This window comes from Macrobrachium rosenbergii, chromosome 42, assembly GCF_040412425.1.
Source record: "Macrobrachium rosenbergii isolate ZJJX-2024 chromosome 42, ASM4041242v1, whole genome shotgun sequence".
NCBI lineage: Eukaryota > Metazoa > Arthropoda > Malacostraca > Decapoda > Palaemonidae > Macrobrachium > Macrobrachium rosenbergii.
The window spans coordinates 13,511,726-13,539,582 of record NC_089782.1 but is presented as its reverse complement, the minus strand read 5'-3'; the positions used below and the strand labels follow the sequence as shown (position 1 = coordinate 13,539,582).

General features: G+C 42.3%; 1 protein-coding gene across 2 annotated transcripts in view; it reads right to left on the bottom strand.

The window, feature by feature from the left end:
- Positions 1–181: 181 nt before the first annotated feature.
- LOC136827952 (uncharacterized) overlaps positions 182–27,857 on the bottom strand; it is a 79,852-nt gene continuing 52,176 nt past the window's right edge. For both annotated transcript variants that reach the window (XM_067085509.1, XM_067085510.1), the window contains one exon: positions 182–9,081. In XM_067085509.1, the coding sequence (XP_066941610.1) occupies positions 7,589–9,081 (1,493 nt within the window). In that variant the 3' untranslated portion in view covers positions 182–7,588. The remainder of the gene's footprint in view (positions 9,082–27,857) is intronic.

Genomic DNA, 27,857 nt, shown 5'->3' with positions numbered 1-27,857 from the left:
TTTATTGGCCAGCTTCACAATTCAGTGTTCTCAAGGAAACAGTGTGTTCTATAATTTCAATGTCTGGTCTCTCCACTGGAACTCAGGAGGTGTTAAATTTTTACTTGATTAAACTGTTACTCTCTGATGCCTCCATCCCTCACTCAAGTCTGGAGGACCCTAACAATAATAATACAGTATATAATTATTTAGAAAATTTATTGTTGGCTAAACTATTACAATTTATATACAGTGCAAGGATAGAAATTATTTCCATCTTATTAAACCATACAATTCTACAACATACAGTTCTGTGTTCACATATAAATTCTTATATAAAAATCACTACTGTACTTAATACAATATAAACAAAATACAGTTTTATTTTTTTTCAATGAAATCTAGATATTCCAATGAAAGTATCAAAAGCATATATAAAATCTAAAATGAGAATTCACATTGCATATGTACAATATTCGGTACAGCTACTTTGAGAAACAAGATCAAGAGGAATATATTACAGAATTTACACAAAATTTCATAATGAAACAAGACACAATACACTCAAAAAACAGCTTACAAAAATATAAATTTTCACAATAAAATTGATTATTTGGATACTTACCTACAGTTAAAGATAACTTACATCTTCACGGCGATAAGCAAGTCAGCATTCAAAACAAAAGATTGCATGGCTGCCTAGATGACTGTCTAGTACCCCTGTTCACCACAAAGTGTGTTTGGAATGTTTTAGCTCTTGTCAAAATTCTCCTTGACAGTCAATTAAGTTGTGGGGAGGCTGGGTGGGGTCTACTTTAACAGTAGGGAAGTGTCCAAATAATAAATTTTATTATGAAAATTTATATTATTTGGGATGAATCTTACCTACTGTTAAAGACAGCTGATTCACACACTGAGATGAGGATGGTGGGTAGTGGTGCTATATGGAATCTGCTCAGCCAATCAAGCTAAAGGTTTCTTACATGAAACCCAAAACATTCTTGCCTGATCTGGAATCTTTTCTGGATCTTACTGCCACCATAAATTGGATTCCACTCAGGGAGCAAGGCTCTCATATGTGTGCAACGAAGAGCAGCCTTGTGGAGGAAGCAGCTTCAATTCAGCCAGAGTGAAACAGAAGCAGCGTGAGGAGACCTCTGTGCCTGGGTCCAAAAACCCTATGAAACGAGTCACTGTAAATAACTACCTTTATGATATACAGATACACTCCTATATAAAATATATACCTTCATGATCCCCAAAATATTAAAACCTAGGATTTAAAACAAAGAACCTAAAAGATTTCTCTTTCTTCAGTTCAGGAAATGACTTTACCTACTACTAAAAGTGGACTAAGGGCTTTACTGTTTTCATAAAACAATTCTGCATACTTAAGATAATGTGCAGCAAAAACCAAACTGCACTTCTACTGGGCCACATTAATCCCATCCTCAGGCAACTAATGGTCATCGTAAAACTAAATGAGGTTGCAACAGCTCTCACATTAAGAATATTTACCTTCAATAAAGGTAAAAGGTATGGAGCTGGTTCTCATACACTAGCCTAATCAAATACGTCACAGAGAACCTTGTGTTCTTTGACAAAGACGTTCTAGGTTTCTAAAACTGCAAAACAAAAGGTTAACTTTCTCTCTTCCAGGCTTAACCTTTGACAGAGACATTCTAGGTTTTCTAACCAACAAAACAAAAGGTTAACTTTGCCTCCTCCAGGCTTAACCTTTGACAAAGACATTCTAGGTTTTCTAAAACCACAGAGTTAACTTTACCTCTTCCAGACTTAACCTCTGTTAAGGACATTCTAGGTTTTCTAAAACCACAAAACAAAAGGTTAACTTTGACTCTTCCACGCTCAACCTTTGACAATGGCACTCTAGATTTTCTACAACAACAAAATAGGTCAACTTTGCCTATTTCAGGCTTAACCTTTGACAAAGACATTCTAGATCTTCTAAAATCACAAAAATAAGGATAAATTTGTCTCCTCTAGGCTTAACCTATTGAAGTAAGTTTTAATCACCCCAACAGAACAGGGAAATGTTTCCACCAAAGAGGTTAAACTGGAAATCTTACAGCTCTCGGAAAAACTTTGCCTTAACGTCATTCTCAGCTCTAAGGCAAAAAGATAAAATCGCATTCCCTTACAACAGCCTTAAGGAGAGTGCTTGCAATAAATTTACTCTAACTGCGGACTGTGGTAAATAATTCAATGGAACTCATCCTTGAGGCTAAAAATGATCTGCAGATAAAACTTAGGCATGCATCTAAATCCCAGAGAGAGATTAATACCGAGTTGTAGGGCTTCAATCTTGACTGATTTCACAGCCTAAAGATGCTGATCATCAGCCAGATCTAATTGCACATGATGCAATACCAAAGAAAGCATGGAACAATAACCTTGAAATAACAAAGCAAAAAACTCTTACCATATCTAAGAAATCAGAGAGACTTTGATGTCTACAGTGGTACAGGTGCTGAAAATACCTCTATAACAGCATCCTGAGCAATACACAAACCACTGCTTCAGATACAAGGTCACATTTGTTTTCCACTTGATTAAGGATAGCACCCATGATACCTTTGAAAAACCCCTTATTAGCAGGAGACAGTCAAGCATCTCCAAGCAGTTAAGTGTGGGATGCAGAAGAATAAGAGACATCTACCGAGAGAGCTAGAAAGTCTGAAAATCATTTGCTCTGAGGCTACTAGGGCTCTCCAGGAGTCAGAGCAATTCTTGTACTTGAAATGTGCTCAATACTTTCTTAAGCAGATAAAGATGAAAGGCCTACAAGTCTGAATTAGGCCAAACTTAAAGAAATGCATCCACTGCTCAAGCCTGAGGGCCCTCAAAGGAGCAGTAATCGACTGACTGTTCCTATTCATCTGCATGCTAAGTCCACACCTGAGTACCCTTGTCATCCCACAGAAACTGTCTAACTTGTGGATGTAATGCCTACTTTGTAGGAAGTTTTGTTCTTCTTGAATACTCAATCACCAAAAACACTGTCCTGCAGAATGAACTATCAAACAAATATCATGTTCATTTCACTCAAAGAAGCAATATTTCTGCTATGACTTTGTTTCTGACCAAGGATAAACCTACTAGGATTCTTTGACAGTCTTTCCACCATCCTGATGTCTTGTAAGCTTTACCAGATGAAGTGTCGACCATTGTATTGTAAGCTTTATCAGGTAAGTGTTGACTATTCTATAGTGTATTTTAAGTCAGTGTAGCGACACTTGTCAAAATTCTTTGTTTGGTGTTACAAGACAGAGGGGAAAAACATTACATGGACGTATGTTTAAAAATAGGCCACTCTTAAGTTTCAGTGTCCGTCCTACAAAACGGCGACAATGATGGCCCTGGATTACTTACAAGTTTAATGAACGTTATCTGGAAGTTGTAATCTCTTATGCTGAGACTGTACTGCAATTCTGCCTGATTATTCTGAAAAATTCTTAGGTAAGGCCATGTTTCCTAACAAAGAAAGCCCTAACCACGTAAGAAACTTCCCTAAGAGTTAAAATTCTTCTAGAAGCAAGTGCCTATTAATCTTCTGACAGACAAGCCTGCAAATTGCAAGTATACCCACATCACCAGATAAGAATGTATACTGGAGTTACGGAAGTCAACTGAAAATCATAATTCACAGAGACTGAGCCAAGTGAAGCAATGGATCCTTAACCTTTGGAATACTGTTGACAGAGTTGGCCACCTTGAACTAGTTGACTCTGTGGAAAAGAATTCCTAGAAGTTGACACCATCTGCCTATGGGCAACACATTCCCTGTGGATGCTTATAGAGGTGCTGTACACGAGCCAAAACAAAGCAACTTGAACAGCAATGCCTTCTCTGTATATACACCTTACACCTCGACGGAACTTGCGTGACTGAGGATGTACTGGTATGAGAAAAATGTCTCTGCACGTCCACTGAAATATCCTATCATTCTTTTGGAAAGTCATTAAACCATGCTAGAAAAACCAAAAATCATGAGGACAGACACATAAAGTTGTTCAGTCTCAATATGTCAAACACTGGGTGCCAATCTCCAGTTGCTTATGGAGCTAGGAAAATGTCAAAGGTAAAATCCCAGTGAATTACAGACACCTGCTCCATTTCATTCTCTTTAATTTACAACCTCCCACTAAAGAATGAGATACTTCTGCTGGAGAGAACACAAAGGAACAGCTGAAAGAGGCAAAACCACTGGAGAGGAACCTAAAAGGAATCATAACTCTCCTTCAGTCCACTTAAGGTTCTGCTCGTAAGTCTCTCCAAGCACGCCAGGAGGCCTGCAATTGGCCATCTATCAGAACCTGAATGCTGAACTGATTCCTGAAAGGTACAAAGACGACTTGGACTAATTGACACCATACGGCCCCATATAAAGTAAATGACTGTTTCTACCTTATGACGGAAGGGATTTGCTTCAAATTTTTACCACTTATTCTACAATTAATAATGAGAATTCTCTAGCGGGGAAATTTAGAAATTTGACCTCCAAGTTCAACTGTTTTGTAGTTGAAAAAAATCACGGCCAATTTTCAAAATTAATACGTACAGGCAGTCCCTGGTTATCGGCGGGGTTCCGTTTCTGAGGGTGTGATGATAACCAAAAATCGCTGCTAACCGAAAATCGGCGGTTTTCGGCAATTTTCGGGGGTTATCGGTGCCGCGCTGTTTTTCGGTTATCGGTGCCTCTGTTAGGTATGTATGGGCGCCAATATCCAATTATTGGCGCCGATGAGCGGAAATCAGCGATTTTCAGCACCAAAAATTGCTGATTTTCATCGCTAGACAAGTGCCATTAAACCAGATCGCTGTTAACCGAGCCCGCCGTTAACCAGGGACTGCCTGTATGTAAAATTAAAAGTTGCACAGAAAAGCAATTTTGCTGATAACAAAATAAAGATATACAGTATTAGTTACAATCAACCCTCGCCTATTCGCGGTTCTGGAGTCTCGGCTTCACCCATTTGCAGATTTTTCTGTGGAAATTATTCCAGAATTATTTGCAAAAAATTCAGTAATCTGCAGATTTTTTGTCTAGAAATATTCACTAATTATTGTATTTTCATGTTATTTTATTTTTATTTAAAAAAATTATTTATTAATTTTCAAATATGAACATTAATGTAAACACAGCAAAATATCCATCATATGTATTTTTTTCCCATATATACTGAAATATTCAAGAACATAGTTAACCTTGTGAATACCAATGTCTCCCCTATCTACTGAAAAAACTAACAGGCCAGCTTCAATATTGCATGAGAGAAAATAGATGTCCCTGGATAAAGAGGTAATCTAAGTTTTTATGCTTAGCTGTAAGCCATATATTTTTAAGGGTAATGTTGTAAGATGACTTTGTGCCCAGGTCCATAGACTGGGGACCCTTACCAGCCCGGGAAAGTGAATTTCCAGGACAGGTACCAGTGCGCCGGGGGTCCGTGGAACCCCAGGCAGCAATTGCTCCCATGCCATCAGCAATGGGAGCTGCAGTACTGGGAGTACTGCTAGTGAGAGACCCAGCAGCTTTCTCCTTGGGGGAAGGCTGGCCATCAGAAGCCATATGGAACTTCTGACAGATGAGTGAGGCAACCTCCTTCTTCCTCTGCTTTCTAGGTTTGGAAGTAGCAAGGGAGGAGGTGACAGCACTCAATGAAGACGAAGACAATGACGAAGACTTCCTATTCCTCTTCTTTGACTTCACCTTCCAGCTGAGGTGGGCCTTGGACAGCAGGATGTGGAGGAGGTCATCACCAAGGGATAAAGATGTAGAGGGTAACACCTGTGGGCACACTACTGGAAGCAAGTGAGATGCTATCATTTTTATACTGGTGGCCCTCAAGCCAGTAGACACCGTAACCATGGAAGTCATCACAGTCACAGTGGAAGCAGTTACTGGAAGGCCTTTGGAGGCCTTCAAGTGGGAGATAAATCCCTCAACACTTGGCTCCCCCGGGAGGCCTAGAGGTGGCCATAACTCCCTAAGCCCCTCGGGCTCCACAACACCTGCAAGACAAGTTGGGTTAGGTGAGGCACTCTCCTTTTGCCCCAAGGAGTGTCCTTCTGAGGACAACTCTGCCTCCGAGGGAAAGGAGACTGCCGGAGAGTAGTCAAACTGGTCATCCGCTCCTCTCCGCTGGCTCTCTACTGATGAAGCAGTATGAGATGGCCAAGGAGAAACCTCTTCCTTAAGAGGGGCAACAGCAGGTGGAGCACTTGGGCGGGGGCAGGAAGGAACCAAGGAGAATCTTCAGTGTCACTGGCGGAGTACTGCACTCCGATGACATCAAAGAAACCTTCTTCTATTTCTTCTTTTTCTGAAGACATCTCACCCACTGTTCAGAAGGCCAGACTTGACACTCACTACAAGGGCTAGTTTGGTTGCAATCATGCTTCCTGCATGATACGCACCTGGACAATGCCTAATAATTAAAGGTTTCCTCTCCCTAGGCTGTTGTAAGTTCAGGATATACATTATGGAAATATAAGCAAACAATCACACACAATCATACAGCACAGAAAAAATAACAAAAGGAAAGTGAATGGCAGTCAGACAGAGAAGCGCATAGATGTCTTCACACTACAGTGGCTGAGAGCAATGTGGAGTGCAGACCAACGAGTGGGCAGGGCTTCCCCCACTACTGTTGGTATCTAAGGATCCTGTGTGAAAGTTAATGGCTGTTCCAGCTTGTGTTCACAAGCAAAATCCTATGTAAAGACGGGAGCAGCAGGTGGAGCTAAAGAAGTCTCAGTACTAACTAAAGCATTAACAAAGGAAGAGCCTAGACTGAATATGAATAGCTACAGGCAAATGACCTGGAGAAGAGGGAGAAATGACAGGTTGGTGACCTGACCAAACTAGCTGCGTTTGCAATCTATCGGCTTCCCTTCTCTTCCTATACTAACAAACTTATGCAGAAAATCCTTTGAAAATCCCTACTTCCTCACATCTATTCTTAAGATCACATTTTGTACCACAGCAGCCAGCTCAGTGTTTATCTCCAAAAAAATCTACAGTACATCCTGCTAACGCAGTAATCATTCCTTCAGAACCTTATTTTCTTAGCCTTGATTCCAGGAAGGCATCCTAAGATAAATAAATATAGAGTACCATGATAGAAGCATACATCCATGAAATACCAACAAACACCTATACAAAATGGCAACAAGGAAAATTCTGATAAGAGCTGAAACATTCGAAACACACCTGGTGGAGAACATGTGTACTAAGCAGTCACCCGGGCAGCCTTTCGATCTTTTGTTTGAATGCTGACTCGCCTATCGCCATGGAGATATAAGCTATCTTTAACAGCAGGTAAAATTAATCCCAAATAATAACTTGTTACGTTTAAAGTATTTTGTTTCACATTAAATATGCAAAATTAACAACATAACAGCCACCAAAGAATTATATATTGTGTTGGCACCTTCACAGCACAATATTTAACACCAATGACTCATATTTTCCTGCATTTTTTCTTTGTAATTGTATAAATAAAACATCTACAGCTTTGTACTTTCCCCACTGGCTAAACTATTTCTTTCTTGGTAAGACTTCCATTTTCTCAACTTATCTTACCTAGGTAGGAACACTTTGCATCTTTGGAGGGAGATACTTTTCATATGACCAAACTCTATTAGCCATATTTGACAGAGCACAAACTATGTGAACAATTTTGTCAAGTGTTGTATAAGTTTCTTTTTCAGAAACCTTTACCCAATTTATGGGAATTTTGTTATCCAAAATCATATATTTCTTTTTTAAAAGCTGGATAACTCTTTTAATACGTGCCAGCCTTGGATTTTCCTCCACTCCCTGGTTCATCAAAGCTTTCCCAGAACTCTTTACAGAATTAGAGCTTCTGAGAGTTGCACCCATTACAGCAACAGCATCATCAATACCCAGTTCTTTTTCTGTTAAGATAACATCCCCTGGGGTGATGTTTTCAAAAAACCCACTTTCAAGAGCAAGAGTTCTGTCACTTACTTCTCCAAGCACTCCCTTTGAAATAAAAATCACAGACCCCTGAGGGGCTACTGTCATGAGAAATCGCCTTACGGTCTGGCCTTTACTTGAAGTATTCAAGTCTAGATTATTTCCACCATCAACTTTGTTAAATGTTGATGATGGCCCACTCGACAGGTCTACTTGTAAATCAAATGTATCTGTTATATATACACAGTTCTGACAGTCATTCAGTTCAGAAGGAAGTATTTTCCTCATATCCTCCCTGCTGGGCCACACAATATAAAGCGGGACTAGCTTCTTGAAAAGGATATCAATTGTTTCATTAAATAGCCTGGATATACCAGTTAGGTTGACATTAAATAACACTCCAAAAAATTTCATTGGCAAATTCAACTTAATCTTCATCAAGGTAACCATAAGCTGTTGGAAACAGCTTAATCTAACGAGATGTCGTTGACAGTCGCTGATAATGTCACTGAGAGCCTTTAACATATCATAGTTTTCTAACCCTGTTAAGTATTTAACTTTTTCATCATTGTCCTTAAACATCTCAAGCTCCATGTCTTTGAACATATATTTTCCTTTAATTCGTGATAACTCACATCTTAAATTATAGCATTCGTCTTCCAGATTCCTAATGTAGGTATGCTGCAAAATGGTCTGAGTACTTTGATCACTCGCAGTCTCAGCTCTCATACGGAAACCTTGGACTTCTGGAGCAGAATCAGTATCTTCCTCTTCACTGCAAAATAATTCATCAATCTCCACGTAATCAGCATCGTAACGGGCTTTCCTGGCTCTTTTGGGGCGTACCTTTGGCATCTTTTTCTTTAACTGGAACAACTTGGAATTTTTCTGACCATCCACATTTGTGTTAACAGTACTTTCAGTTTCTTCTAGACAATAAAGCAATGTTTCAGGTTCCATAAAGGCAGGATTACAGTTTGTTTCTGAGTCACTGCCTACCTTTGGTACAGAAGTATATGATGGCTGTTCAGATGCACTGACAACTTTTGAAGATTGACCCTGGGAGCTGGATGCATCCACACAATCTTTGTTGTTGGATACCCCAGCAGAATCCTCAGCAATTTTTATCCTCTGCCCTATAAAAACATGATAATTAACTTTACAGCATTTATAAAATCACTGGGATTCTGGTGTGCTATAAATATAATTTTCCAAACATATTGTACAAAAAACTCACTATGTCATTACACCTTGTAAAAAACACCATACCTCCTAAGGTTATTAAAATGCTCATAATGCAACTTCAGGAAATTAAGCAATTAAAATGTATCTATTCTTAATAACTAAGAAAACCAGTTCTAATATGAACCTCAAAATGCCACTATCATCGTATAAAACATCATCTCCAAGAATCCTGATAAGGATGTACCTGTCCATCACTGCCATGAGCTTCATTGAGGAATAAGAATCCTGAGATTCCCAAGACTGGCGTATTCAATCAACAAATGCCTAACAACCTGTGGACCATGCAATCATTAATGTGGATGGAGTCTGCCAGTCATTAATAACTTGTGTTAAACGAGTATGCCTACGGCAAAGGTAGCAGAAAATAGTCTCACACCCTCAGGGTATTGTGTTATACCTCCAAAGAAGTACTGTATTGGACTAATGATCTGCTGACCTTCTTTTGATATGAGTTCTGCTGTTACTCCCAAATATCTGGCAGCACATCGTTAAATAAAAGTAAATAACTTCTTGGAAGTATTGAACTTTAACTTTTTTTTTTTGACGTGCTGAAAACAAGTAAATATAACAAATTAAAAATAAATTTGTATTTTCCCTGACGTTATGATGGTTTTGCGGAACTGCTGGTTCCCGCTCCCCTTTTGTGGATTGCTGCCTCCTTCAAGTTTTTTTGTTTTGATGTTTTCGTGGTGAGCTGCCGTTTTTCTGTCTTCAGAACTGGTCTGGTTGGGCAAAGGTAGCAAATGGCAGCAGCAGCAGGCAGTTTTGGAGTCGACGTTGGTCGAGTTTTTGAGCAGCAAATTGGAGCACGCCTAAGGTGGAGTGTGACCATGAGTAGTCGTGTGACCACGAGCTGCTCATCTTTGATGACAGCGTGAGGCTGTCCTGACGTCTCCATCGGGGTATTCTGGTTTGTGGGGTCTTGTCCCTGTTGTGCAGCTGAGGGCTGTCTTGGTGACCCGATGGAGGACGTATGTTTGGTTTTTTTTTTCTTCTGCCTGCTGTTGTTTATTTTTGCCTTTTTTTTGTTTAAAGCTACTTTTTGTTTAACTTGCTTTTGTTTAGTGCTGCCTTTTGGCTTATTTTTGTATTTATGGTTTTTTTATCTTTTTACCAGACCTGACTCACTTATAAATATTGTAAATAAATTAATTTTAAGCTCATTTTATTGTTTTTGTTGTTTTCCCCTCCTTTGTTTGTTGCATCTGCCGTCAGTCATGACAGCCCGTCCTGAGTATGTTAAAGAACCTGCATAACGCCCACTCGGTCGTTACAATGGCGACCGTGACAGGATGGCTCTGTTTTGGCTGGCGGGTTGTTACGGCATTGGAGGGGGAGCTTGAGTGTAAAAAAATAATCTTTTTTTTTTTTCTTTTAGGTGGGGAGGTGTCACGTTATGATGGTTTTGCGGGAACTGCTGGTTCCCCGCTCGTTCCCTTTGTGGATTGCTGCCTCCTTACCTTCAAGTTTTTTTGTTTTGATGTTTTCGTGGAGCTGCCGTTTTTCTGTCTTCAGTCGGGTCTGGTTGGGCAGCGAAGGTAGCGGCAGTGGCAGCAGCAGCAGGCAGTTTTTGAGTCGACGTTGGTCGAGTTTTTGAGCAGCAAATTGGAGCACGCCTACGAGTGAGCACGTCGTAGAGGTGGAGTGTGACCATGAGTAGTCGTGTGAACACGAGCTGCTCATCTTTGATGACAGCGTGAGGCTGTCCTGACGTCTCCATCGGGGTATTCTGGTTTGTGGGGTCTTGTCCCTGTTGTGCAGCTGAGGGCTGTCTTGGTGACCCGATGGAGGACGTATGTTTGGTTTTTTTTTTCTTCTGCCTGCTGTTGTTTATTTTTGCCTTTTTTTGTTTAAAGCTACTTTTTGTTTAACTTGCTTTTGTTTAGTGCTGCCTTTTGGCTTATTTTTGTATTTATGGTTTTTTTATCTTTTTACCAGACCTGACTCACTTATAAATATTGTAAATAAATTAATTTTAAGCTCATTTTATTGTTTTTGTTGTTTTCCCCTCCTTTGTTTGTTGCATCTGCCACACAGTCATGACAGCCCCGTCCTGAGTATGTTAAAGAACCTGCATAACGCCCACTCGGTCGTTACAATGGCGACCGTGACAGGATGGCTCTGTTTTGGCTGGCGGGGTTGTTTCGGCATTGGAGGAGTTTGAGTGTAAAAAAATAATCTTTTTTTTTTTTTTAGGTGGGGAGGTGTCACGTTATGATGGTTTTGCGGAAACTGCTGGTTCCCCGCTCGTTCCCCTTTGTGGATTGCTGCCTCCTTACCTTCAAGTTTTTTGTTTTGATGTTTTCGTGGTGAGCTGCTTTTTCTGTCTTCAGTCGGGTCTGGTTGGGCAGCGAAGGTAGCGGCAGTGGCAGCAGCAGCAGGCAGTTTTGGAGTCGACGTTGGTCGAGTTTTTGAGCAGCAAATTGGAGCACGCCACTCGGAGCACGTCTGACCATGAGTAGTCGTGACCACGAGCTGCTCATCTTTGATGACAGCGTGAGGCTGTCCTGACGCTCCATCGGGGTATTCTGGTTTGTGGGGTCTTGTCCCTGTTGTGCAGCTGAGGGCTGTCTTGGTGACCCGATGGAGGACGTATGTTTGGTTTTTTTTTCTGCCTGCTGTTGTTTATTTTTGCCTTTTTTGTTTAAAGCTACTTTTTGTTTAACTTGCTTTTGTTTAGTGCTGCCTTTTGGCTTATTTTTGTATTTATGGTTTTTTTATCTTTTACCAGACCTGACTCACTTATAAATATTGTAAATAAATTAATTTTAAGATCATTTTATTGTTTTTGTTGTTTTCCCTCCTTTGTTTGTTGCATCTGCCGTCAGTCATGACAGCCCCGTCCCTGAGTATGTTAAAGAACCTGCATAACGCCCACTCGGGTCGTTACACCCTGACATAAGAACCTATGCTTCCATATATGGAATCTGCAATTACCTATCTTCAGCTGTTATTGAACTGTCTCTGGAAAACAAAATCCTAATGCTATACCCGGGTCAAGTGGTGTGACCTGGATCGACCTACCATCTTCCACTCTGTGCGTCAGCCCATACGTAGCTACGCTCATCCTCCTAGGAGGAGTGAGAGATCGAAAATACGTGGGGCAATACGAAGAGGGTAACTTTACTTATATGAAAGCGTAGGTTCGTATGTAAGGAAAAATACAAATTTCTTTTTATGCAATTTGGTAATTTCGTAAACGACATGTATACACACCTGTTTTCATATATGAAGCCTCACCTGAAGGCAGGAGGACGATCTCTCAGGTAAACATGTAGGAGTGTTCCTACTCGATACCCCAAGGGCATGCATGAAGTGTATGTTGCCTATGATGTCTTCCCCTCCACACCGAGCTCCCTCAAGGCTTTATGTTGTTATATGACCTGCTGTGCTGCCACTACTGGGCCTAAAATGAAGGTATCTAAGGACTTGTGTGCTATATCCTTGAGGCAGAAAGAGGTGAATGTCATCAGCATTCCTAAATACCACTGATGGTCCTATCCCTCTGATTGATTGATTGATTATGAAATTTAGGTCTTGAAGACCACATGAGCCCTGACTCTGGTTGGACCCATATCTTCGCTATGATCCAAGTGTTATGCTCTCACAATCACCTCGCAGACAGAAGGAGATGGTGTCCCTCGAGATCTCTCGCTTCTCCCAACCCTATTTTAGAAAAGTCTCCGATGGGCTGGTTTGTGGGGGGTGGTATGTCTAAGGTAGGCTCTCAGGGCTCTGACTGGGCATAACAACATTTTGCCCTTTATCCTCCCTACGATGTCCTTTAATGAGGGGTGGAAAAACCATCAAGCCTTGGGTCGTGTGTGGAGGGGTTCTGGGTCTTTGGCCTGAACTCTGGGAGGAAGGTGAAGCCAATCAATGTCCACCCATGGGTGGGGGTAATGTCGTATGAGAGGGCATGAAGTTCCCCTACCCTCTTCATTGATGCCAATGCCTACAGGAAAACCACTTTAAGAGTTGGGTCAAGTCCCAGTCTGATGCCCCTGTGAGCGGTTCACAGGATAGCTTCCTCAGGGAAGCCAAGACCTTGGTGATGCTCGATTCAGGGAGATTCAGTTTCTGAGGGGAGCAATTCTTGTCAAAGTTTCTGATCATGCCTGACAGCTCCCATAACGCTGAAAGGTCTATGTCCCTAGATTTGAACACTCGGGCGAGGGCAGCCCTATAACCTTTAATTGCAGACATGGATAGGTACTCTTCTTGACACAGGAAGAGAAGGAATTCCACCACATCCCTCAAAGACATTTTGAGGGATGGCCAGCAGAACATACTTCAAGCTTCCCATTTTCTTCCATCACCGTGGGCAGAGCAAGACAGAACAAGAACAATAGAATGTCAGGCAAATGCCAACGTGTGTAATCATGTTGGTAAAAAAATCACTCTTCAGACCCCAGAAAAGATCTTTCCAAAGAAAAAAAAACCTCCCACTATGTTATTATGGCTATATGCAACTAAAAAGAAACAACCCTTATTCTTTGCTCCGAGATGAAGACGCACCAGCATCACGTTCTAGTACGCCACTCTTTGTCCTGCACCAAGGGACAAAAACCAACACGAAAACTACGAGCGGCAAATACAGCCAGACAATCACTTGGCATGGGGAGTACATACTTCCAATCACAAAGAACAGAGAACAGCATGAATGAATACGAGAAGACTCGGAAAATGCGTGAAAGCTAGGATGGCTGTGATCACAATGGAAGACGGTAGGTTGATCCAGGTCACACCACGTGACCCAGGTGTATAGAGTTAGGATTTTGCTTTTCGGAGACGATTCAATAATAGCTGAAGATAGGTAGGCATGGATTACTCCATAGTAGTATACTGTATATGTTTCCATGAGTTCGTAAATACGTGACATGTAATGTTTTTGCGATAATCAACAAATGTACAGGTGGATGGTACAGTATTTGCAAACCCAATCATCTGCAAACTCAGCATCCTGTGCTGGGGTGAAAGTCACCTTGAAGACTTGGAGACAAACGTGGGCAGAAGTTGTGCCAGCATTCTGTCTCAAATGGTCGAGAAGCTCTGTCCTGTTTAAATCCGGATATGGGTGTGTCGTGGAAAATATGTTTGTACGTTTATGTGATTTGTAAAGCAGCTTGTAGGGTAAGGGTGAGCACTTTTGTGAAAAAGGCATACATTTCAATTTGGAGGAGATGCGTGAGAAGGGCTTTCCCTGGGACCAAATTCGTTGCTGGAAGGGTGAGTGTTGAAATCAAACAATCACTTCTCATTTAGTGGCCTATTATTTTGTTACCATTTCTTATAATTTTTTGTGGTGTTATGGGGTGTCGCAGAATAAGTCTAATAGGAGACGTTTCCCTCTCTCTATGGATGTTTCATGCAAGTGCTCATGGAAGCCATGAACAAAAAAAAAGTTAAGTATACCTTAGTTTAACCAGACCACTGAGCTGATTAACAGCTCTCCTAGGGCTGGCCCAAAGGATTAGATTTATTTTACGTGGCTAAGAACCAATTGGTTACCTAGCAACGGGACCTACAGCTTATTATGGAATCTGAACCACATTATAGCAAGAAATGAATTTCTATCACCAGAAATAAATTCCTCTAATTCTTCATTGGCCAGTTGAAGATTCAAATGTGGAGCCAGCAGAGTGCTAGCTGAGAATGGAACCCACCTGCCCAATGAGGAACTGAAGCCATGGACAGTCACACTAAGTCTAATGAGAGATGCTTCTCTCTCTACAGATGTTTCATGCAAGTGCTCATGGAAGCCATGGACAGTCATAGTTTGCCATACAAAGTCATGCACAGGAACTTGGCCACTTAAGAGAACTGGTGACAAAGAGACATGAAAAGTTAGAATGGAAAAATACTCAGTCACTGGATGGGAGATGGGAATTAATATCACACTTCATTTTTCATTTTACAAGTGGATAATGGGCTTGGGAAGTGGTTCAATAACTTTCTATTATCATATCACATTTTTAACATGACTTATGTTAGTTTGCAGAATAAATTATTTTTGTAAACCAGGTCTGATTTACACACATTGCATATAGTGCATTTAGTTTCATGAGAGAGAGAGAGAGAGAGAGAGAGAGAGAGAGAGAGAGAGAGAGAGAGAGAGAGAGAGAGAGAGAGAGAGAGCCATGGCTACCATTTTAAGGGTAAGTGTTAATAATCTGTTTTCCATGTTACAGATTAATTGGTGGCAGCGGTAAAACACTAAATTTTTCAGTGTTATGAATTCACTCAGAAGAGTGATGTTTGAATGATGATATAGGATTTAGGTACATGGATATACAACAGAAATAGGATTTCATTTAATGATCTTTAAGCATAGCTTGAGAGGTTGGAAGAGTTGGTACCTTGTTGCAGAGGGGATACTGCAAGTTAGCATTTTGGCTCTGGGTGTGGTCGGCGGTCAGTTTAACTCCATTAGTGTCTCAATGATAAGTGGATTAACGAGTGCTTTAGTGCAGGTCTAAACATAATTGTATATTTTTGGGCCCTAGATTGCAAGTGCAGTTGTGATTTCGGGATTGTCGGTGGTTGCAATGATATAGAGGGAAGGTGTAAAAGTGAGTTTTTTTTATTTTGGGTTTTTTATTTCTGTATATTCAGCAATTTCTCTTTTTTTTTTTTCCATCAGTTCATTTTGAGTTGAAACATCTTTCTTATGTGCATGGAGTAGATGATATGATATTGTGGGGGGATATAATGTCATATGTGGTGACTTTATTCAGTTTTCTTTTCTCTTTATTTTTTTCTTGTCAAGTTTTTATATCGGTTGTACTGTGTGGGGGATATAACGGGTTGTCTCTCTGCTTAGTGCCAAGGGTGGGTCTCTGTTGCGGGGTCAGCAAATACTGCTTGGAGACAAGCAATGGTGATATCAAAAGGTGGATTTTACTTGATTTTTTTTTTTTCTGGTGGGAAGTCGTGTGAGTCAGCCTTGAAAACATATGACATTGCTGATCAGCTCATCGTGGACGTCAATGGAGCGTGTATAGGAAGTGATTTCTTTCCTTAGGGTACTTGCTTTTAAGATCAGGCCAATTTTATCGGGGGTGAGGGGTATTTTTGGTTTACACAGATATAAGAAGGTGAAAGTCTGCAAAATGTCAGACGGGGAACAGGTAGATACAACACTGATTCATAGGATTACGACGTTCACGTCACCTGTACAACCGTTTGCTAGTTTGGTAAGTGGTAGTTTGAGACAGCCCCTGGGAGATTTTTACTGAAAGTGTTGACAATCACTTAACTATCAGAAAAATCACAGATGATACAGATGCATTTAATGAAGCTAAAGGGTTTTGGATGTTGGAGATATTGGGAAATGCTGCTGGAGTTTTGAATTCAAGAACATCGTCCTTGGGATGATTTTAAAATTTCTAAGAACTGTGTATGGGGTGGATGAATGTGGTGATTTGGTTTGGGATACTAGAACATTTTATAAAACTAGGAAGGGGCAGAGTTCCATGGTGGACTATAGCTCACAGTTGTTTCATGCAGCTTCGGATCTGGTATAGAAATTAAGAGGCTCGGACTGGGTAGATGGCGATTCTATTTCGTTACAAAATTTTCATTAGTTACTGCACTTCTCATGATTGTTGCACAATGTGCCAAATACTATAGTTAACAGTTTTGATAGTCCGATAGAAGCTACTTCTGAGGAATCATTTATTGTTATCCAAATTAGGAATCATGTTGAAATGCCCAACGGTAGATAGTACATTTTCAATGGCATGCCAAAATCCATGACGGTAGGCCAGAGGAACTTCCCACAGAGAGAATCAAATTTTGCTTCCAGTGGTTTTTGTGGTAAAGTGGAGAGTGATAGGAAACATGAAAAAATTTTTTTTAATCAATTTGTATTTTTCATAGCTAACAAACCTGTGGTCTTAACTTATGGATAATTCTCCTAGCACCAGCTGGAAACTGGTAAAAAGAAAACACACGAGGAATTGGTGGCAACGAGGTAGCTTGATAGGCCTATGTGGCAACTGTCACCTCCATCACATATGAATCGAGGAGGTGATGCCTCAGTTTCTTCCAGCACAGGTAAACTTGATTAAGGAGTGGCTAGAGGTGGGCTGTATAAGACCGCAGGTTTGTTAGCTAAGAAAAATACAAACTGATTAAAAAATTTGTCATTTGTTCACATGTCGAACAAACCTGAGTCTTACTGGAGATTCAGCACACCTGGTAACTCTCCCTGGCTTATATAAGCCTATGGAAGGAAACTGAAGCCTCAGGCATGATAAATAAGTGATTATTTAACAGCCACACTTCTGGGCCTTCGTACAATGTAATGTGACAATGTAGAAGGAAGTTAAAAAACTACATCTGTAGATAACAAACCTTTGTAGCCAACAATAGTTTGCTATCAATCCTCTCTCCCCTTGCTAGAGAGAGGAGGGACTTGCTTTGGCAAAAGTTTTAATATTCATGTAGGAATAAGCAAAACTCAAACAAAAAGACTGCAGCCTCACCTGTATCAAACCTGATCCAGCACATATAGAACGATTTCTCATTGCCTGCCAGGTAGAGAAGAAGCGAAAGGAAAAGGAAAGAGACCAGTCATCTCATTCTTTCTCACTTTCATACCATAATCTTTGGTCAGATACAAACTGTCCCGCTAGGGGCATTGGACGAGTTATACAACCAGTTGAGCAGCCACCACCAGACCCAAGGAAAAAGTGTCCAAGGACCTGTGGGCAACGTCCCGCAGATAGAAGGAAGTGAAAGTGGTCTAACAAAGCCAAGTGCCAACCTTCAGAATCCTGTGAACAGACTAGTTCTTTTTGAATGCCAAAGAAGGGCCTAGCCCTCTAACATCACGTGCTCTCGCATGCACTGTGTTAGGACTGGAGCATGAAGTCGAACTATAAGCTTGTCTGATAGTTTCATGAAGCCCAAAAGTGATCGTATTCTTGGACACTTCTTCCTTGTTCTGGCCAGTGCTAAGGAAAACTCTTTGGCACCCCAGTCTGAGGTAATGAGTCCTTTTCAGATAGCAGCGTAGTGCTCTGACAGGGCAAAGGAGCAATTCGTCCAGATTGTTGTCAACAAAGTCATTAAGAGACGGAATGGAACAGGATTCAAATCTATCATCAAGAGAAGAGAGGTTTTGAGTCTTAGCCATGAATTCTGGGACAAATTAGAAGGCTACGGATGTCCAACCCCTCATAAGTTTGACATCAAAGGATACACCATGGAGTTCACCAACTCATTTCAAAGAGGCCAGGGCCAACAGGAAAACCGTCTTGAGAGTCAGTTTCCTGTCTGACACACGGCATAAAGGCTCAAAAGGAGCACAGGTGAGGCTGCCCAGTACCAAAGCCAGGTCCTAACTGGGCAGTCTAAGTTCTTTTGTAGGACAAGACTGCTCAAAGCTCTTGAAAAGCATTGAGATTTCCCATGAGGAAGAAAGAGTGACATTCCTCATACTTAGGACTGCACTCAAGGCAGCTCTGTAACCCTTGATGGAAGACACGGAAAGTCGTTTCTCTCTGCGGAGAAAACAAGGAAGTCGGCTACTTGCTGAACAATGTTCGACTGGAGAGAGACCTCACAGACAACAGCAACCACAGTAAACGGCCCATTTGCCATAGTACACAACTGAGGAAGATTTGAGATAGCCAGAAACATCCAATGCTGCTCTGCGAGAAAAGCCTCTTGCTTGGAGGAGATACTGGATAGCCTCCAGACGTGAAGAGACAGGGACCCTACCGAGTGGTGGTATTTCTGGAAGCGGGGCTAACACAGAGGGTTGTGCCATGGAGGAATCTCTCAGAGCTTCTGGCAGTAGTGTTAGGAGATCGGGGAACCATTCCGCATAAGGCCACATGGGAGCAACTAGGGTCAATCGGAGATTCTGAGAGGCCATTACCCTATTTAGAACCTGACGGATTAGGCAAAATGAAGGGAAGGCATAAACCTCCAGACTGTCCCAAGGGTGTTGCAGGGCATCTTCTGCCACTGCAGTGGGATCTGGAACCATGGAACAGAAGACCTCTAGTTTCTCGTTGAACCTTGTAGCAAACAGGTCTATTGAGTGACTTCTCCACAGATGAAAGAGCCTGTTTGCTATGTCCTGGTGCAGAGACCACCCTATCCCTATGACCTGACTTCGACGGCTCAGATTGTCTACCAGTACATTCCTCCTGCCTGGGATATAGCTGGCAGAGAGGTCCAATGAATGATCTATCACCCACTGATGAATGAGCACTGTCATGGGGTGTAATTGGCATGACACCAGCTTGCTTGTTTACACAGGCCACCACTTTGGTGTTGTCCAACATGAGCACCACAGAGTGTTCCATCACCCTCTCCTGAAATTCTTGAAGAGCTAGGTTCTGTCTGTTACTCAAAAAGAGTAATGATTGGTCAGTAAATCAGAATTTTTAAAGTAGCTATAAGAAACCTCCTCAAGAAGGTTATCCCCGAAGTTCCCAAAATAGGCAGAATTTCTGCAGGGCAGAACAAGCAAAAGGGAAAGGGTAGAATGATAATGTCATGTACGGCTTTCGGGAGATATAGGAGAACGGAAGCTGGTGGTGAAAGGGGACGCAGCTGGGTCTAGTCTTTTGATTTCTGTGGATACAGGGATGTCGGTCGGTTTACTGGACTTTGACTTTTATCAGTCGATCTTCCCTCATTATTATTATTATTATTAATAATAAAATAATTTAACCAGACCACTGAGCTGATTAACAGCTCTCATAGGGCTGGCCCAAAAGGATTAAAATGAAATAGAGTACCAGGTCTAAGCCATAGGCTAAACACTGGGACTAAATGATGAATGAATAATGAAATTTTAGAAATATGCAAAAAGGCATATGCTTCCATACTAGAACACATGCACACATTAAATACATTTACTCAAGTTTTATCTATATAATTAAAAAAATAAATAAAACTGAGTAATGATAAAGTTCTGAATAACTTAAAATTTTTTTAAATTTGAATTTTTTTATATATTAGTTGCCCTGTTAGATTTTGTATTTTCATAAATGAATTTTTATACTTTATCAATTAATCTACATTTCCTCATGTATATAAAAATTGAGTCAATTGAAAACGTTGCAGACAGATAAAACTTCACCAACTTATCCACTTCCAAAAGCTGATAACTGATGCTGATTGTACTTTTGGGCATTCGGGAGCTGGTTCATGTGGGCTGCTCATTAAGTGTCCATGTGTCAGACAAGTACGGCCTATTCGGAGACGTGTTAAAATTACTTGCGCATGTCTTTCTCTTTGGTATGATTAACTCCATTTTATAACTCCAGGTTTTATTTGCTTCAACTTATTATTTTCAGGTTCTTCATTCCATTTACTTTGCCATTTGTTTATAATGCCTGCTTTTATGTGTGTTAAATAATCGTTAACTGGGATATTTACACTGGATCGTGTCAAACGGGTTGCTTCTTTAGCTGCTTTATCAGCCTCTTCATTTCCTTTAATCCCTATATGGGCAGGGATCCAACATATTTCTACATTTTTCCCATTATTATATAACTTATGAACTAATAACTTTATTTGTTGCACAATGTTATTTTCTGGTTTGTAACTCTGAATGGCTTTGATGGCACTTCTAAAGCAGCTAAAAATTACAGTTATTACATGAGGTTTCTTTAATTATTTTTATGGCTGATGCTATTGCGCATAACTCAGCTGTAAACATCGAGGCATTATCAGGTAGTGAGAATTGATAAATTTTGTCTTGGGATACTGCAGCATATCCCACTCCATACTCTGATTTAGATCCATCTGTATATTTTGTGTAAAGTGGACCTTTTCAGCATATATGCTCTACTGTATGTTGTCTTTGGTGTTCTGGGGTATAGGAGTAACTTTCTGATAAGTATGACATTTTTATAATAAAATGAAGCTTTATATATACTTAACCAGTAATTACATTAACTAGAGTTTCTCTTGTCCCAGCAGCTTAAATTAAAAAATTCGCGGGTTGGCGCCTCAGTTTAGTGCAGGTGACTGGTCTCGCGCACTAATGAGAGTATCAGGAACTACTCGGCAAACATTCGTCATTATGTTTATACTTTATGTCCATGCAGGGGGAGGAGGGAGGGCTCTGTCCGTAATTACTAAGTAAGTATATATAAAACTTCATTTTATTATAAAAATATCATTTTTATATATGCAACTTACCCAGTAATTACATTAGCTGATTCCACATTGACAGGTGGTGGGGAATCATGGACAAATTCTGATCCCAACCATTAATTCATGTAATGATTTGAGATAATAGATGAGTTGCCAGCATTGGATACAATGCTTGTAGTTCCTTGTTAGTTAAGAGAGCCTGCAGTATAGAACTGCCTCTGGTTGCTGCTCAACTTAACATGTAGCAGTGTGGCAGTAAAGCCAGGAGCGCTTCTACTTAAGTGGGACACTTCGCAGCGAAGGAGTAATCCGATGGCTGACGAAGTATAAGATTAAGCTTTGCGACGAAGGTGTACACCGATGGCCGACAAGGCATATATAATTGCCCTTGCCCTGGGCGCAGTACCAATAAAAACAACCAGATATGACTGTCACTTGCACTGAAATACATACCACGACCCACTCACTGACAGTAATGGGTGCTCCAGGTAAATAGATAGTAGGAGAGAATCCTATGCTTCCTTCTACGATGCCATGCCAGTTACTAATAATGATCACAAGGTACTGCAAGAATCTAACACTGTTTAAACTTTCTTCGAAAGGCTAGTGAAGATCGATTACACTTCCCGAAGGACAATTGTCGAATAGACGTCAGGGGCATACAGTGCCTGAAAGCTAAGTAGGTAGAAGCTGTTCTGACACCCTTAGCCTCCCTAATAAGGGGCAAAATGCTTTCCTACTTCTCAGAGTGTCTCGGAGAAGGTTGATTATAGACTGGACGTCGGGGGCACACCGTGCCTGAAAGCTACGAGAGAAGGTTGTACTGATGTGTCTAGCTTCCACTAAAAGTAGGCCAATAGCTCTCCAGAAACTAAGAGTGACATCAGAAAAAACAAGTCCATTCGCAAGAGAGGACCATACGTTCTTAGATGGAGGGTGCTAGAACATTAAAGGTCATGAAAAAACCTCCTATGTTCCAATCCTGCTCAGGTCATACTGTAAAACCCCAACATAAAACGAGCTTCCAACTCTTCTCCAGAGCCAAGGACGCAGGAGAATTGGTGTTAGACCACCAGAAGCTGGTGTCGGGTGTACTGAGCTGATGCCAGGCTGTGGGTGGGGCCAGCAGAGCTGATCGTCAGCTAACTAATTAGTCGGGAGCTGGTGGGCGCTCCTAGAAGCTCGGGGTAGAGCAGGCACCTGGCTGTAGCAGGTGCCAGGTGAGATGAAAGTCAGGTGAGGAAAAAACAACTCGGGTCGTGGTTTTGTCCGCATGTACCACTATTGTCTTGTTGTGTAACTGCGTCGCAAAATGTTGTAGACCTAGATTTATCGCCTTCAACTCCATATGCATCTCTTTCTCTTCCGAAGACCACTTCCCCGAGACTTCCAGATTCCCAAGGAGTGCTCCCCAACCTACATTCGACACGTCGGAAAAGAAGTCTAGGTCGGGGCTCACTGAAGTGAGCGACTTCCTTTCCGAAAGTCTTTCTGCAGACCTCCAACACCGCAGATCCTCCTTTATTTCTGAGGTTATTGGAAAGACATGGCTGTCCTGATGAACTTTCCGATCCCAGCAAGCTCTTAAATAAAACTGGAGGTCTCATGTGAAGTCTCCCTAGTCTTACGAATTGCTCCAGAGAAGCCAAGGTCCCCAAGAGACTCATCCACTGGGTGGCGGAGCAAGAATGACGCGATAAGAGGTCTACCTTCCTCAGAGAGTCTTCCACTCTTCTGAGTGACAGAGAAGCCTGAAAACTCAGAGAGTCTATCAGAACTCCCAAATAAAGAATCTTCTCAGTGGGAGTCATTTGTGACATCTTGAAGTTCATTGTTAGTCCTAATTCCTGTGTCAAGAGGAGTTTTTTATAAGTCCTTCATGCATTGATTCTTCGTGGGTGATCGAATTAGACAATCGTCCAGATACAGCGAGATTCTCACTCCCACTAAATGTAGCCAACGCGCCAAAGGAGCCAACACTCAAGTGAAGACTTGCAGGGCCGTTGAGAGACCGAAACAAAGAGCTTGAATTTGAAAGATCTGGTCCTCGACAACGAAACGTAGGCATTTCCTCGAATCCGGGTGAGCTGGAATACGGAAAGAAGCGTCCTGCATGTCCAGGGATATCTGCATTTTTCACTAATTCTATTGCCTTTTTGTTCAGACGAGAGGACACTTCCTTCAACAAGGCCGAATACTTCTCCTAGCCGATGGAGTAAGCTGTCAATACGACAGGAGTGTCGGTCAATGGCAGATTCTCCTTGAAGGGGATAGAGTATCCCTCTCTTAAAACTCTGACTACCCACTGATCCACTCCTCTTTTGCTCCATCTTTCCCAAAAGAGACGAAGCCTGATCCCCACAGAAGCATGAAGGATTAAATCCTCATTTGCGAGAGGAAGATCTTGAGGAAACAAATGCTGTTTATCCAGAGGGGAAAACCAGGAGGGCCGATTTCTGTGGGGTCGAAACACCCTTCGCTCTAAACAAGACCCACAGTTCGCGCTTCTTCAGGACGCCCATGGCATACAGGGCAGCTACTTCCTGCGATCCATCTCTGATGGCTCTATCTGTGCAAGAGAGAAAATTCTCCAGGTCTGAGGCTTCAGCACACAAGGAAGGAGATTCTTGAAGCTTCTTGGCAACAGCTCCCAAACACCAGTCGAGAAAACTCAACGCCTCGAAGGCTTTAAAAATACTCAACAGGTGATCCATCTCCTGAGCTGCTGAATAGAATGTTTTCGCCGATGCGAGAGCCGATCTCCACCCCAAGTCAATGAGCGCAGAAAAGTCCCCTTGGGAGGAGGCAGGCACTCCCCAGAAAGGAGCTTCTCCCATTGCAAACGACAAGTACCGTCTACGTGAGAGATGAGGGGGAGAACACTAAAACAGACCCTTCCTTGATCCATCTTGTCAGAAAGCCATTCCTCTACTTGGCAAAGAGCTTTCTTCAAAGATTCAGAAAGAACCATCTTAGGAAGACTAGTCGAATCCACAGGCTGACAGCTCACCATGTAAGATGAGCCTGGAGAAGGAGAGGATGGAGTGAAAAAATCCGAGACCTGCTGAAGAAGGCGCTTTATGGAGTGCCGCAAATGGCGTAGAAGACATATCCTGCTCCTCATCTTCCTCAAAAGAAGAAATCAGAGATGTCGTCTAATCTGGTCCAGGGAAAGTCTGCGCTGCAGGTTTCTGTAAAAGATGAAGGATATCATCCAGTTTTTTTGTTGCAAAGGTTCAAGTGCTGGGTCCAAAGCAGAAGGCTTATTTGAAGCTGCAAGGTGCTTGGAAACTTGATGAGGTTCAAGTGCTATTGGAAGTTCGGCAGCTTCAGGGCTGTAACGACCCGAGTGGGCCGTTATGCAGGTTCTTTAACATACTCAGGACGGGGCTGTCATGACTGACGGCAGATGCAACAAACAAAGGAGGAGAAAACAACAAAAACAATAAAATGAGCTTAATATTAATTTATTTTTAAAAATATTTACAAGTGAGTCAGGTCTGGTAAAAGATAAAAACCATAAATACAAAAAAACCAAAAGGCAGCTCTAAACAAAATCAAGTTAAATAAACAATTAACTTCAAAAACAAAAAGGTAGCTTTAAACAAAAAGGCAAAAATAAACAGCAGCAGGCAGAAAATAAAATACCAAACATACGTCCTCCATCGGGCACCAAGACAGCCCTCAGCTGCACGACAGGGACAAAAACCCACAAACCAGAAAACCCCGATGGAGACGTCAGGACAGCCTCACGCTGTCATCAAAGATGAGCAGCTGCATCACACGACTACTCATGGTCACACTCCACCTCTCCGGCGTGCTCCACTGGGTGCTCCAATTTGCTGCTCAAAAACTCGACCAACGTCGACTCAAAAACTGCCTGCTGCTGCTGCCACTGCCGCTACTCTCGCTGCCCTACCAGACCCGACTGCAGACAGAAAAACGGCAGCTCACCACGAAAACATCAAAATAAAAAAACTTGAAGGTAAGGAGGCAGCAATCCACAAAGGAACGAGCGGGAACCAGCAGTTCCCGCAAAACCATCACGTAACGTGACACCTCCCCACCTAAAAGAAAAAAAAATGATTATTTTTTTTTTTTTACACTCATGATCCCCCAATGCCGTGAACAACCCGCCAGCCAAAACAGAGCCGCCCTGTCACAGTCGCCATTGTAACGACCAGTGGGCCGTTATGCAGGTTCTTTAACATACTCAGGACGGGGGCTGTCATGACTGACGGCAGATGCAACAAACAAAGGAGGAGAAAACAACAAAAACAATAAAATAAGCTTAATATTAATTTATTTTTAAAAATATTTACAAGTGAGTCAGGTCTGGTAAAAGATAAAACCATAAATACAAAAAAACCAAAAGGCAGCTCTAAACAAAATCAAGTTAAATAAACAATTAACTTCAAAAATAAAAGGTAGCTTTAAACAAAAAAAGAGGCAAAAATAAACAGCAGCAGGCAGAAAAAAAAATACCAAACATACGTCCTCCATCGGGGCACCAAGACAGCCCTCAGCTGCACAACAGGGACAAAAATCCACCAACCAGAATACCCCGATGGAGACGTCAGGACAGCCTCACGCTGTCATCAAAGATGAGCAGCTCGTGGTCACACGACTACTCATGGTCACACTCCACCTCTCGGAGGCTCCACTTCAGGCGTGCTCCAATTTGCTGCTCAAAAACTCGACCAACGTCGACTCCAAAAACTGCCTGCTGCTGCTGCCACTGCCGCTACTCTCGCTGCCCTACCAGACCCGACTGCAGACAGAAAAACGGCAGCTCACCACGAAAACATCAAAATAAAAAAAAACTTGAAGGTAAGGAGGCAGCAATCCACAAAAGGGAACGAGCGGGGAACCAGCAGTTCCCGCAAAACCATCACGTAACGTGACAAGGGCGCTCCGATGAAAGAGAACATCCGACCCGCTCAGGGCGCCTGACAGCGTCAGGGCGCTTGGCTGCATCAGGGCACTGGGCCACATCAGGGTGCTGGGCTGCATCAGGGTGCTGGGCCACATCAGGGCGCTTGGCTGCAACAGGGAGCCTGGCTGATACCGGACGCTTGTCTGCTTCAAGGCGGTCAATATGATGTCCCAACGAAACAGGATGTTCTGAGGAAATGCAAAACCTGAAGCTGCTCACCCGAGAAGTATAGAGCAGTAGAACCTTGCTCCTGGCGCATGACTAGTTCTGGAGTGTCCCACTTGCTGCAGGAAGGAGGGCTCCTCATTCTCTTGTAAAAAGATGTGGGGACTGAAAGAATCCTCCATGGTCTTTGAACGAAAAGTAAAGATGCACTTCCGGACACCTTTCCAGTGGCTGTCTTTGCAAATACATACCTGGGATGCAACAGGTTGGACTGGGGAGACAACTGCCCGTGGGCAGACCCCACTGACCTCCCTTGGGCTACCAGTATGCCTCCTCCCAGGTAGAGGGAAGTATGGCAGTGACCTGCACCAAGGAGAATCAGCGGGACAAGCAGCCACACCCTCCACTACGCATCCAGAAAGACACCTTTCCAGGCGGCTGATACCTGGGACCGGCAACAGGCTCGACTCAGGGGCCGATGACCCGTGTGTAACTCCCCGACCTCCCTTGGACTTCCAGTATGTCTCCTCCCGGTGTATGGGAGTATGACAGGGGCCTTTGTCTAGGAGGATCGAGGGATGAGTAGACACCTCCTCCACTGCACAATACTTCACTACCACAAGGTTAACATTTGTTAACCTAAAATAAGACTGGCAATGGCATGAGAAGGAAGCGAGGGAGCCAGGCGTGAGAGCAAGTGGATAAAATGGGCAGGAAGGTTAGCGTGGGAGAGAGATGACTTAGATGGCGCTAGGGTACCAGTAACTGGTGCCAAGAGCCTGAGAGCAAACGCCGAGGCGCCAGAGAGTGAGCCCCGAGCGCCCGATAGCGGGTGCCAAGCGCCTGAAAGCTGGCACCGAGAGTTCTGCAGTTGGCGGCCATCGAGCCACTAGCTCGAGCAGGCGCCGAGCGTTGTGCAGTTGGTAGCTGCTGAGCCAGTAGCTTCAGAAGGTGTCGAGCATTCTGCAGTTGGCGCTGCTGAGCCAGTAGCTCGAGCAGGGTCCGAGCGTTCTGCAGTTGGCGGTCGTCAAGCCAGTAGCTCGAGCAGGAGAGCGCTACTGGGCACTCATAGAAGGAGCTAAAAAATGTGTAACTCTTCACGATTCCTGTCATCCTCCAAAAGCACGTCATAACCAAAACAATGAGCACAATTCTCTCCCACTGTATTCCTGCCCTTAAACTTTTCAGTTCTCTGCAAAGGAAAGTGTAATAATATATTCAATTAATTTTTTAAGAACAAATTTATGAAGTACACAGAGTACCATTATACAGATATCTCAATTCCTTTAACATACATATCTCAATAGTCATCAAACATTATTTGAGACTTGCTGGTGCATTTCATTCTCAAAAAATTGGTCCGGAGCGAATACAAGGTTATGTTTATTACACTACTTGGAAAAGGAAAGTTAACCTTTACGGACCAAGATGAATTACACA